This window comes from Stegastes partitus, unplaced genomic scaffold (assembly GCF_000690725.1).
Source record: "Stegastes partitus isolate 25-593 unplaced genomic scaffold, Stegastes_partitus-1.0.2 Scaffold650, whole genome shotgun sequence".
NCBI classification, from domain to species: domain Eukaryota; kingdom Metazoa; phylum Chordata; class Actinopteri; family Pomacentridae; genus Stegastes; species Stegastes partitus.
Genome location: NW_007578381.1, coordinates 326,183 through 339,677, shown reverse-complemented (window position 1 = coordinate 339,677; position 13,495 = coordinate 326,183). Strand labels below are relative to the sequence as shown.

The 13,495-nt window shown below is 43.6% G+C and overlaps 1 protein-coding gene across 1 annotated transcript; it reads left to right on the top strand.

The window, feature by feature from the left end:
- The first annotated feature begins 12,510 nt into the window (after nt 1-12,510).
- Nucleotides 12,511-13,494, top strand: LOC103363303 (P2Y purinoceptor 3-like). The gene has a single exon (XM_008289999.1). The coding sequence runs from the start codon at nt 12,511-12,513 to the stop codon at nt 13,492-13,494; it is 984 nt and encodes a 327-aa protein (XP_008288221.1).
- The last annotated feature ends 1 nt before the right edge of the window (nt 13,495 follows it).

The following is a 13,495-nucleotide window of genomic DNA, read 5'->3' as shown; positions in this document are numbered from 1 at the left end:
TCCCACACTGCAGCCAATGCAGTGTTTCCAGAACCATCAAACCTATTGATTTGTTATCAATAGGTCGAGCATGACCAGAGCAGGACTTGTAGGATCTGGCCCCCCTGAATAATAACACATCTGGGTCTAGGTTTACAGCAGGGTTAAGACCACCGCTTCTGCATCATCAACTTGACAGTGATGCAAACGCAGTCGAATTCTTGGAGGTACTACGAGAGAGAGTGTGAATCCGGGATGTTTTTCTGTGTAAGACTGGAGTGTAACGTGTGTGTGTGTGTGCTGCAGCATCTTCTCTACGCTTGTGTGTGTGTTCAATATCAGAGTCCTATGAAATATGCATGAGGGATGTTTGAACCTTCCCCCCCCTCCACTCCCTCCCCTACAGGCCAGCAGCAAGGTCCTTCAAGCCCACACGAGCTGACACGAACACCAACACACACAGACGTACACAAACACACACCCACAGATATAATGTGGCACCCTGGCCTTACGCTGATGAATGTCTGTCCTTCAGAGAACACAACAGCCACAGGAGAGGGATACAGTGTGAATGAGGACAGGCGAAGTGAGCAAGACAGAGAACGAGAGCTTGAGAGACAGAGAGGGGAAGAAAAATAAATAAATAAATACTGGAGGTAGGAGTGCGGTGGGCAGAAGTGGAGGCAGGAGGAGTGATGCAAGGGAGTAGAAAGGGTAAAGGTGGTGCGGTGAAAACAGCAGAATTACTCCCCCCTAAAAAAAAAAAAAAAACAGCTTCTAACTGATAAAAGAGTAAGGCAGTTTAGGGAATAGAAAGTGAGTCTTGGAGCTCTAAACAAACTTAGTAATGTTTTAGATTAAATGTCACTGAATGAAGCATTAGTCAACATCACGACAGCAGCTGCAGAGGTGTGGGCTGCTTTGCTGGTACTCAGATGTTTCACCAAATGCAGTAGTTTTATCGGCAAACGTACCAAAAGCGTGAGATATAAAAGTGAAACAGAACATCCCCTGGGAGTGTTTAATGGAATAGAATAGAATAGAATAGAATAGAATAGAATAGAATAGAATAGAATAGAATAGAATAACTTTTTTTTTGCTACAGGCAGCACAAAAAGAAAACACCAAATCACAACAAGTTAGAAAATATAGTAAATTAAGTCTAAAAAAATAGAATATTACAAAAAGGGCTAAAGTAAACACAGTGTGGCAGACCAAGAGCAGAATGACTATTTCAAAACTATAACATCAACAGGAAGTTGAGTTAACTGAGCAGGTTGTATGAAATGAAATATTATAGTGAGAATGAAAAATAAATAACAGGCTAAATACTATGAACCAAATACTATTTAACAGTGCCGTAACCTTAAAATGAACAACAATGAAGCTATAAAATACCCAGTTAAATACTAAATACCTATTACATACTTCTGATTATTATTAAATTATTGCATCATTTTGTATTTTTTACAATGTTTTGCAGGTAAAATCTTCACCTGGCATTTGTTAAGTAACTAACTATAGGCGTCAGATAAATATAATGGAGTAAAAATCACAATATCTCCCTATAAAATGTAGTTGGTATCGTATTATAGAAAAAGGAATGAAATGGAAATACTCAAGCAAACAGTAAAGTACTTGAATATCCGAGGGGTCGAGGGGATTCTTTGTCGCCTCACTTTTAAGTTACAGTCGCTTTCTAATTAGGAGGACATTTTGCTGCTGTGTAATGAACAACAAACTCTTTCAACCAGAACAAACAACCCGAAAAACAAAGCACGCGCACTCCAGTATACACTCACAGAGTCTCACCAGGACACTAGTCCATCTGTTTGCTAAGGGATTCTTGTTTTCCTCCAACACTGCTTAAAAAGAGAGAGTGGGATAATAAAAAAAAAAGAAAACAAACGCAACCCACACACACACACACACCAGCGAGTGTGGAGACATGACATCATATTTTCTCTATGCCGAGTCTCTGCAAAGAGCGTGGGCAGGCGTGCGCGGGTAGCTTGTGTGTCTCAGTGTGATTACTACACCGCGAGAGCCGACACAGACTGAGAAATCAGCGCAGCAGATTGTGCGTGTGTGTGCGCGTTTGTGTGTCCGCGTCTGTCACTTAGAACTCGAGGCGATCTAAAGGCATCTTTTTTTCACATCTCCACGTTCATCTCCTTATCTCTCGCTTTTTCCTGCCCGACTTTGTTCCTTCCTTTCCCCCTTTCTCTTTTCACTGTTTATTTGTGGCTCACATAGTTGTGTGTGTGTGTGTGTGTTTTTTTCCCCCCACTGGCTTTTGTTGGGCTGCCATGCCTTGTGAGCACTGTTTAATTCTCCCCCACGCTCCCTCAAGAGGATGAAGGGGTGAGGAGGGGTGTCGGGGGAGGATGAGACAGTGTGGGGAGGGAGGACAAGGGCAGAGGCACTTCATTAATCAATCAACCAGCTTTGAAAATTTACCTAATTAACTGCTAATTACAGAGCCGGGCACAGTGCCAGTTGGCATCCTATCCACCTCCACCGATACGACCCCCGCAGTCCCTCAAATGACACCAGAGGTAAACACCCCTCCCTCAGTCCCTCCTTTCTTCTTTATTAGACGATCCATCCATGCACCCACACACCCATTTGTTTTTCATTCTCTGCAAGAAAAAAATCCCCCAACAGATCACAGCTGATAAGTCGCACCAGACAGCGGATAAGATGTCTCCGTCTCTCGCCACTTGGCTCGTTCTCGTGTCACACCATATGGCCGTCTGTTTGATTGTATCTTTAGCAGTCTTACCGGAGAAATATTAGCGGTCATCACGGGGTCCTGGAGGCTCTCCGAAGGCGCCGTCTCACCCCAAAGATGGCTGGTGAGGTCCTTGTCTTGTACCTGCCAGCTCTCTCGACGGGACATACTGGCACGCCAAGCCCGCTGAATCCTGGGAGCACAAGTTGATAAAATGCAAATATCAGTGACATTTACATCAAAAGATGAGGGGGATTTGATAGTCTGACATTGCCAAGTTGGAGGAGGAAATTTGTCTGCATAGACAATGTTAGAGAAACAGGTGTTGGAGCACTGATTGTTGGGCTTCAAACTCTACAGGTTGAATTATTCAAACCAAAGATGAAACGCGGTGTTGTTGTTTTGTTTCTGGTTCTTTAGCAAAAAAAAGTCCAAGTAGAAGCCTGTGTAAATACATAACAGGAGCAAAGACAACTCCCTAGAAGCATGTCTGGAAGGTTCTAAGACTTACAATTAGGAGAAGCATTTTCTTTTCTTTAACTTTTGGGCATTTATTATAGTAACAGTTAAAGAGACAAAGGAAAGGGGTAGAAAGGGGAGGCAATCCAGGCCGCTGCAGTAAAGACTGAAGTCTTGGTGTATGTTTTACCAGGTGAGCTGTCAGTTTGCACGTTTTTTTTGTTTTGTTTGTTTTTGTTTGTTTTTGCAAAATTGGAAAGATTATACCATTTATCTAAGCTAGAAACTGTAATAACAGAGAATCATTGGTCTCTAATCTACCACAGACTGTTCAATAGGGAAATTTAACCAAATCTAAGCTTCTAATCATAATACTTCATTCAAATCATTTTCCCCCCACATGTCCTATGCGCAAATTTGCCAAACATAAACCATTTGCTCTAACCACCATCCATCCATCCATTATCTATACCGGCTTCATCCTGTGTAGAGTTGCCCCGGGGCAGGAGCCTATCCCAGCTGACATAGGCCAACCATCAATCCATCACAGAGAGACTGGCGTCCATGCACACTCGCAGTCACACCTACAGCCAATTTTAGAATCATCAGTTAACCCAACATGCATGTCTTTGGACCGTGGGAAGGAAGGTGGAGCACCCGGAGGGGACTCACGCAGACACAGGGAGAACATGAAGACTCCACACACGAAGGAAGATTCAAACCCAGCACCTTCTAACTGTGGGGCAACAGCGCTTAAAAAAAAAACCCCAAAATCCCTTAGCACAACTGTGAAGCCATTAGTGACTCAGCTGCAAACAGTCATGTGACAAAAATTCAGGGACTTTTCAGCAGAACTGGGCTGAACTACAGGCAGTGTTTACAAAGAGTTGATCTGAGACAAGTCTGGAAACATATTTAAAATGTAGTAAAATATTTAGTATGTACAGTCCCCAGATTTTCCTAAAACTTTTCTACCAATACTTTCAATTTAGCTTTTTTATAATTTATGGAACTCTAACTTAGTTATACTACACATTTCTGAGTTCTCACTACTTTCAGCAGTTGTTGTGCCGTTTCCACAGAGGTGCAGGACTTTAAAATGTAATGAAAAATATGCCTACAGTAAGTAAAAATGTGACAGGACTAGTAAAAAAAATAAAAAATCCCCAGAAACTGCTTGGGGTTCAGAGGGTTAATTTGGATTAAATTTTGCAAATGTGTTGCAGTTTTTGGTCACAACTGCATCTCTGCCTGGTTCCTTCTTGATAGCAATGGTAGCTAAGGATGGTTAGGATCTTCACAGCCATCCGCCTCACCAGACTGGCTGAAGAAATGTAATTTTTTTTCTGGAATTAAAGAGTAATTTCCACCCGAGGTCAGCAAAAAATGAGATTTTCACAGGGTGTGAAGTTACTCTTTAAAAAAGGTCAAACCATCATTAAAAGTTAACTTTTTAATTGGAATTTCAGTGGTAAAAATCCAACATTAACAGAGAAAAATACATAGTGCCGCACACGGTGAAAAGAGGCAGAAAATATATAGACTTTTATTTAAGACTGTATTATTGGTCTCATTGCTGAGACACAGAGACTTCTGAATGACGCCACAGTGCATCATACCTTTCTTCCCTCTTTCTCATTCTTACTCAACTTCTCATTTTACTTCTGTGAATTTCCTTCCCTCGCACATCCTTCCCTCCAATATTTTTTCTGAACTCTGTTTTCTTGATCTCTCCTATCTCGCCTCCGTCTGTAACCTCTACAGACGGCTCTCTCACCGTCTCTTGCTTTCCACTCCCTTTCATCCCTGTAGTCACCCCAACACGAAGGTCCAGGATGGAGTGTTGGATCAATTACCCAATGGAGAAACACATTCACCTCCACTGGAGCAGAGAGACAGCTGAGCCAAATGGAACAAATTGAATTAAGCCATAACTCCTGGCTTCAAAACCAATACCGTTCCCCGTTCCTCCGTCTATCCCTATTTTCTCCACTTTTATTCTCCCTTTGCTGTTCCTATCTCTCCACTCCCCCACCTCTCCAACCTTCCTGCTTGACTGCCTTTTCTGTAAGTTTATCTTAACACTTTTTTCTTTTTTTCTATCAGTCTCACCTTTCTGTACCCCAATCATGTTAACTCTACACAGAAACTGCTTTCTCTTCTCTACCCTCCACTTTCGAGGAAGTGAAAGCCTGAGGCCAGAGCTGTCCTTCCCTGTTGGACTTTAAAAAAGTGCTCATGTTTAAGTAAAATGGCGATAGATGAAAGCCTACGAGGCTTCTTGTACTGAAAGGCGCACTCTGACCCCTCAAGTACAAAACCTAATCTGAGCAAAGATTAAATTAAACCCAAACATAAATTGATCTCTCCCACAAGACTAATCCAACACATTTTTAAGGTCACATTTAACATGGGCAAACGGAAAATAATTTAAAATGTAGAAATGAAGCACAGATTTTGTAAAAGAACAAAAAAAAAACAATCACAGGGAAACACAAACAAGCCACAGGTGATACTCACACAATAGCCTTTATCTCCAGGCGCTGCTGCTGCTGATCACGGTGACGAAGGCTATTGTCATCCACCTCCTCACTCCTACAAGGACAGCTTCTGTGACGATAACAAAGCAGATTAACAGAACTGTGAGATCCAAAACAACAAAGAAGGCCTTTTCCAACATGGCACATGACAAGTTTGTAGTATATCGAATAATGTTCTATTTTGAGTAGAGTTTTTGTAGAGATTTCCCATTGAAAAATAAGGCAGGAGAATGATATTGTTTGACAGTCGCATCCTCTCACTGTAAATGTTGATGTACTTCTGTCTTACCTCTCCACCTTTTGCACTGCTTGCCCTCCGCTGTGGTTGCAGTAGCGGCGATACCTCTTCACTTCTTCCTGCACAATGGAAAGCACCAGTATGTTAGCAAGGTTTGTAATTCTCTGTGCAGCAGGAGCCGTACTTTGATAAGATACAATAATAAATCTGCAGCATTTCGTGCATGTGTAATTGCTCCTCCACCTACGCATACTGTCTGTCTGGCATAGCTGCACAACTGAGCCAAAACAAAGGATTTTTCTCCTTTTTTCCCACAATCAGCTCATTAACCTCAAGAGAGGTCGCATGTCTGGGTCAATTAACATAGCGATAAATAACCACACACAGTTGTAAGGCAGGGTTATTGCTGGTACATAACAGCACGTGTGGTTTGCAGGTGCTGACCAGCCGGACGGCAGCTACAGAGCAGAGGCTGAGGCCCATCTCAGGCAGCTCTGGGGCCGTAAAGCTGAATGGATCTGGGCAGATGAGCGAAGCTTCCGAAGCAGCAGAGCAGCTTCACTCCATCTCTGGAGTTCACTCATCTCTAGCCAGCTGAGTGCAAGTATTTTTCCATGTTTGTGTTCACATGTTTATGTCTGTATAAGGATACATTCAGAGCACAGATCATTACAACACAGGATCTGATGACTATAACACTCATACATCTAATACGGGGATTATCACTTTAATTAACCTCAGCTCTAAAGAGCATTTTAGTGTCTTTCAGCTCATCCATTTTGTGCACACAACTTTGTTGTTATGGATCAGTCTCAACCTTCTTATCATTGGCATTTGCAGCTGCAACAAGCAGCTGGTTCATGTATGAGCTTATGTTGTCTACATTTGGATACATGTGGTCCCGGCACTGTGCGCTGCTGCTGTCTTAGCTGTACTGTTCTGGATGTTCTTGTTTCTCCACAAACCAAATCCAGTGAGGATTAAGTGTTCGAGATGCCAGGCAAAATGCCAGTAAGGGTTTAAACTATACTGTAAATGTATCAACACGTGTTATGTTGTGTTAACTGAACTTTCTATCCAGATGTTCAGGCCAAAACAAGAATGTATGTTGAAGACAGTGTTTGTATATGCTGAAATGTACATGGAGGAGGTGAAGGGGGATGCAGTGACAGAAATGTAATAAGCTATACACAAAATCACAGTACTGATCATTACAATGATCAATAATGTAGTTGCATGGCCTTATTGAACATCAAGATGATTCAAACGTATTACAGTGAAGCTTCATTGTGGGACTTTTCCTGTGAGTTTTTAAAGGCTGTGACACTCGCTTGATGTAACTAGTGTTGGTCATTTTCTGCTTTTACTTTTTTTGTTCTCATTTTTTTACAACCAGCCATAATATCCTGGATGTTTGGACCAGACAAAATGCACTAAAGTTATATAAGAAATACCAAGGGAGCATTATGACTGCAGCTGGTGACAGGAGAAACACATTGCTTGTAGCCTATAGGGTACTCTATTAAATCAATAGCTGAATGCATGATTGCATAGAAACAGGGATATTAACAGAACCACTCCTGCTGGGCATGTAAGCAAGTTAATCGCATTATTTTCAATATCAAAATAAGGGCAATCAATAGAGTGAAAGGCGAGGTAAGGTGAGGGGAGACGGTAATAAGCATTATGTCGCTGAAAAATGGGAGACGGACGGAAAAGAGGAAGGAAGGAGGGAGAAAACAACCGCAGAAAGAAAGCCTGCTTCCTTTTAATTGATGAGATATTAAAATCATAATTTCTCAGAGTCCTAGTTCTATCACAGAGATCGATGGCAGGCAAAGCTGGATGTCCACACAAAAACACACACACACACACAGGAGACACATTCATTCCCTGGATTTGTCTGAGAGATGCTCAGGCCTTTGTGCCCTTCAGTAGTCTCTCAGTGAGATAAAGACCGCCACACATAGACACACAGGAGACACAGACGCAACATGTTAGTGCGCCGAATGAACAAGCACACTGATGCACACACATGCACACGCATTGGTGTGATCTCAGAGGATTGGATTGCAGCGAGGTGATGCGCCCAAACAACTATTGGCTGTTTAGCCGTGGCTTCCACTTGCCGATCAGCCGGAGGAAATGCCCAATCAGAAGAGCTGTACCGGCGGAGATGCTCATTAATCGTGACATCGGAAATCAATTTACATGCGCAGTGCGTGCAAGGAGTAATATGGAAGTCAACATTTACTCTTTCGCCCAAGTCCCTGAGTACAAAAAAAAAAAAGCCTGCTGAGAGATGTACAATTGGTGTTACTGATGTGCTCATGTGATTACACGATTTGAAATGTTATTTTCTGCTGGTATTATGGCTATAGGGTGAACCTGATGTGTTTTCATATAGTTCTGCTGGAAACCTTATAAAATATATTTAAAGAGAGAGAAAGGTGACAATAAAAGAAAGAATGAAAGAGACATCCAGGTTTGGTGGTTAAAATTGGCATAAAATCAAATGATAAACTGTTATTGACTGAAGGTGCAGTAAAAGAACAGTTTCATACTGATCAGATAACAATGTGTAAAGCCCTACCGTACACATTCACACAACACACAGGCTGCCACACTCAGGCAGCCATCAATACCAGGCTGGAGAACGTGGAGTAAAGTGAGATAAGAAACAAGGAGGCTGCACATACACAGATGAGGGGTTAATTAATCTATAGCCAGACATCTACAAATAAAAAAACAACAGACCCTTTTCTTTTTTTCCTTCCATATAAGTCCCATTTTAACAGCATGGTTCCTCTAGTAATTATTTTAATTATCAGCAAATCATTTGATTCAACCCTCATTCCTCAAATCTTCACATTTAAGAAGCTGGACAAAAGCTAATGCTTGGCAATTCTGCACCATATATATGATGACTGATGTTTTATCAAAGCTGATTTTATTCATTTTCTGCTGACCGACTGATTTGGAGAAGCTGATTAATCTCTTTATGCACACAGAATATACGCAAGTCTTCATTCAGAACTACACATGTTGCCGTACTGCAGTGAAGAACGCTGAACATCCATGAGGTTGGAAGGAGGCAAGATGGGACGTACAATGAGGGATGAAAGCGTGCATCAATAAAAGGGATAAGAGGTGGGCGCGAGATTTTTTCGAAAATGAGAAAGAAGACATCCCAAGAAGTGCATGGAGGTGGGTGGGGGTGTGACGAGTAGAGATGAAGGAGGTGTGAGGGTGAGAAAATGATCATACAGACTATCAAAATGCAAAATGGAGCACTTGGGACTATTCCCCCCGCTACTATTAACCAGGGGAGAGCTGTTCCGGTTAACATATGGCGAAGGAGGGGAGTGAGAGCACACATGTATGCCCCCATTATCAGTAAGAGGGCTTCTTTCAGTGATCAAAGACTAAGCTCACACTTAGAGACCAAACCAGCCTTCCAAGACGTGGTAAAGGGATGAAAATGACTACAAAACTGGCATATATGTGTGTGTCTGAGTGCGCATTTGTGCATCCATCCATGCGTCTTTGAAAATGTGTTGGAGGAGTTATGGTGCATATCAGGGAAAAAAAAAATGATGCTTTTTTTTTTTTTTTTCTGTGGCATTGAACCAGAGCACGAATGCACACACACACATGCACGGGAGATATATATATTTCTTCATCATATGACTGTGGCAGTCCAAAAGACACCTATCTGTCAGCGTGCGGGCTCATCCGGCTCCCGTGCAGGTTATTACGACTCAATCGTGGAGCGTTTGAGTGAGCTGGCGCAAACAGCACTGAGCACAGCTCTGCCCCACCGGGGGGAGAGACGATAATGCACTTCTGAAATATGACACCCTTCCCTGGCACCACACTCCCACTATGTACATCCTTCTATATATTACAGAGCGCCGCATCTGTCTCCTAATGTTTGTGTTGGTGAGCTGAAGCTGGCTTGTACCTGTGATTGAGGGTCCGTGTACGTTGCTTGCTCCTGTTGAGCATAAGTTTTGAGTAAAGGTGGCACACTAAGGCATTATTTTTTTCATGTTTAGTGAATTAGGAGCAACAAGAGGCTCCATGCATGATACTGATGAATGATTTCATGATTCAATTAATTCACCTGTACTGTAGATTCCATGCATAACCCCTTCTGTGACCCTTTTGGGATGCTGTTTAAATAAGCTCTCTGTAAAATGGTTAACAAATACGGGTGCGTGGCCATAAAATTCAGCTGTCCCATTGATTATGGGGTAATAGCTGGATAGATGAATGTGTTTCTCAGGGGGGTTCCCGCCTCAGCAATGAATCTGAATCACTCACACAAACACAGCAAGTGGAGCAGCCTCAATAACCAATGACCTGCATTTGTATCCTCACTCATATTTCACACGCCAATTACTGATCAGTCTTTCACCAAGCCTTCTTTTGTGTCCTCCTCAGCAAACCTTGCATGAAACTCTTGCCCCTGACGTGGATCCTGAAGCCAGATCAATTTAGAAGTGTCATTTTGTTGGGGGGAAAAAAAAAGTGACACTGAAATTCAAGGTGAAGCAGTGGAGACAGATTGGAGCAAATCTGGAGTCAAAATGGGAAAGTTTAGAGGAACATGCAACAAACAAGTGAGCGAGCGTGTGTTGCACCTTCATAATATATTGCAGAGTAAGTCGAAAAGCTGTGACGGAACAGTGCTTTCAGATCTCACAGGCTCAATATCCCCAGCTGCCGATAATGCGCAACACTACATCACTGGCATTAAATATTCAGAGGCTCAATACACCCAGGTGAACTTGTGCACCTACACTCACCCAGGCGCACAAAGGAAACATCACGAACCTCTGTTAAAGATGACTCAAGCAGAGCAAAATTACAATTACAGAGCCAATTACGACAACTCCTTCTCTTCAAACCGGCTGTCCGAGTTTCAAAAACACACATGAAAAGCTTAATATAACGTGAGCTCCGGGTGTCAGCGTGAGGAGCAAGGGGGAGAACGTCACCTCCACTCAGCTGAGCGGTTCAGCGATGCCATCACCGTTCCCTGCTGAAAATGAAGTCATTTATAACGCAGGCTACAGTATGTAGTATTAATGAGACCTTTCTCAGCTGCTGCCATGATGAAAATCTTTAAGTGGCCTCAAGCCAACATAAAAAAAAAGCAATTTCCCAAACCAAATTGAATTCAGCCAATTGTGCCATTTGAATGGGTGAATAAGGAAAGCAAAAAAAAAAAAAAAGAAAAATCTAAGCAGTTGTGAAGGGAAGGGACGGATGCCAGGTTTACTGTAGTTTGGCAAAGATGTTTCACTGTTCTAGTTGGTGCTGCTTTATTTTGGTGTCTCTCCAGCTGTGCACCACTGGGGAATGGATGCATGAAGATGTTGCAGAGGATGTTGTTTCTTCTAAATAGATGTTTGCATGGCATATGCTGTTCTATTTCTCTTCGAAGTGTTGCTGAGGAGGATAAGCATCAACTTACTGCTCCAGAAATACAAGAAAGTGGATTACATCATTCTTGAGCAAAAATAAATAAATAAAATTTTAAAAAAGAAGGCTATAGCCTCCCATGATTCACTTACAGATAGAGGAATATGCAGTTTACAGTGGTGACATAGGCACACATAGGTTGTCTCTTACCTGGTTATTGATGCACAGAGCGAGGTGTTTCCTCTCCCGAGCCTGACTCCCGCTGCGCAGCCTCACCTCCTCTCCCTGGTACATGCTTCTGGAAGGACATCACTCAAGTTGAGACACAAAACTCTCCACATATGAGAAATATGCTACACGCTGTCGGTATGTGAGCAGCCTGTGCTCTTGTCCGAGCTGCAGAGAGAGAGAGGCACCGTTATGCAGGTTTCTGTCACTCATCGTCGAAACAGCCTGTTCTGGAGGATTCATCCTAGAAAAAAAAAATAAAAAATACAAAAACGCCTCCTGCTTTTCATTTACCAGTCGCTGGATGTGATACTAACCTGTACGTGCTGTTCCTCAGCATGACGAGCTGTCTCTCTCTCTCTCTCTCTCCGCAGTCAGACAGAGATGAAGTGAACACTTTGAGTCGGGAGCAGCCGGCGAGAGACCAGACTTGGAGAATTCTCGCAGCCAATGGGATGCTGAGCGCGTTTTTTTCTCTCCCCCTCTTTTATACAGCGCCCCCCGTGCGCGTGTTGACGGCGTCATTTAACTTGGCAATCGGCTTTAATCGCAGCATTAATTATTCTGCACTGCCTTCTCTCTTGGGGGGGAAAAGGGGGCAACAGCACTTTACTGGCCTGTTGTGCCAGGGCTTTTAAAAAATGCCTCGCCAGTGTGCCAGTCTGTTTGCGCATAGCCGAGATATGGCGTTTCTGGTTTACATTTCTAAAGGTGTGGGCTGGGAACAGCGGGGAAGTTGAACAAACACCTTCAATTGTTAGTTTTTATTAAAGCACACGTCTCTCTCACTCATTTGAGCCGCACACAGGTGAGGTGGAAAAGCGATTAGACGGCTTCTAATAACAAGGTTGGAGTTGTGCGCACTGGCTGGCCTGTCAACCCACCCGAGTGAACCTCTTTGAATGGAGGAACTAATCTGTCCTGTGAACAGCTACTACCAAAGGATCCTTCTCCCAGCCTCCTACAGCCTCGTCTTCCTGCTGGGTTTGACGTTAAACGGCGCCCTGCTGTGGTGTCTGCGCTGCCCGACGCACCGCACCAGCGGCACGGCGGTCTACATGACCAACCTGGCCGTGGCTGATTTCCTCTACGTCCTGGCCCTGCCTCCGCTCATCATCAGCAACGCCATGGGAGACCTGTGGCCCTTCGGTGACATCGTCTGCAAAATCGTCAGATTCGTCTTTCTGGTCAACATGCACTGCAGCATGATGTTTCTCACCTGCGTTAGCTTCCACCGGTTCCTTGGAGTGTGCCACCCCATCACCGCTGTGCGCCTCAGGAGCAAAAAAATCGCCGTCTTTGCGTCAGGGTCCGTTTGGTTTCTGGCCAACGCAGAGGTTCTACCCACACTTGTGTTTTCGCACACGGGTGTGATCAACAACATGACTGTGTGCTTTGAAATGACGGACCCGGGGCAGTTTAATGTGTATTTTCCATACGGGCTGTTTTTATCGATCGTGGGATTTCTGGTCCCATTCTTAGTATCTGCCACCTGTTATTGCTCCATGATCAGGACGCTCAGGGCCGCGGACTTCATCTCCAACATCAGGACGGCGCGTGTGCGTAAAAAGTCCCTCATCACTCTCTTGGTCGTGTGTTTGGTGTTTGTAGTGTGTTTCGTTCCTTATCACATTGCGCGCACCGTCTACTTGTTTGTGAGAGTTTACACGCCCGAAAACTGTCCTCTGCTGAATGTGGTCATGATCTGCTACAAAGTCTGGAAACCGGTAGTCAGTTTCAACTGCTGCGCAAATCCTCTCCTCTACTTTTGCGGCTCTGATCGGCACCGTCGGAAGCTCCGGGCCTGGCTGGGGAGGAGGAAGAGAAGAGTACATCCCAGCGTGTGTCTGGTGGATGTGGACGGCACAAAGAGGTCCGGAGGATAGA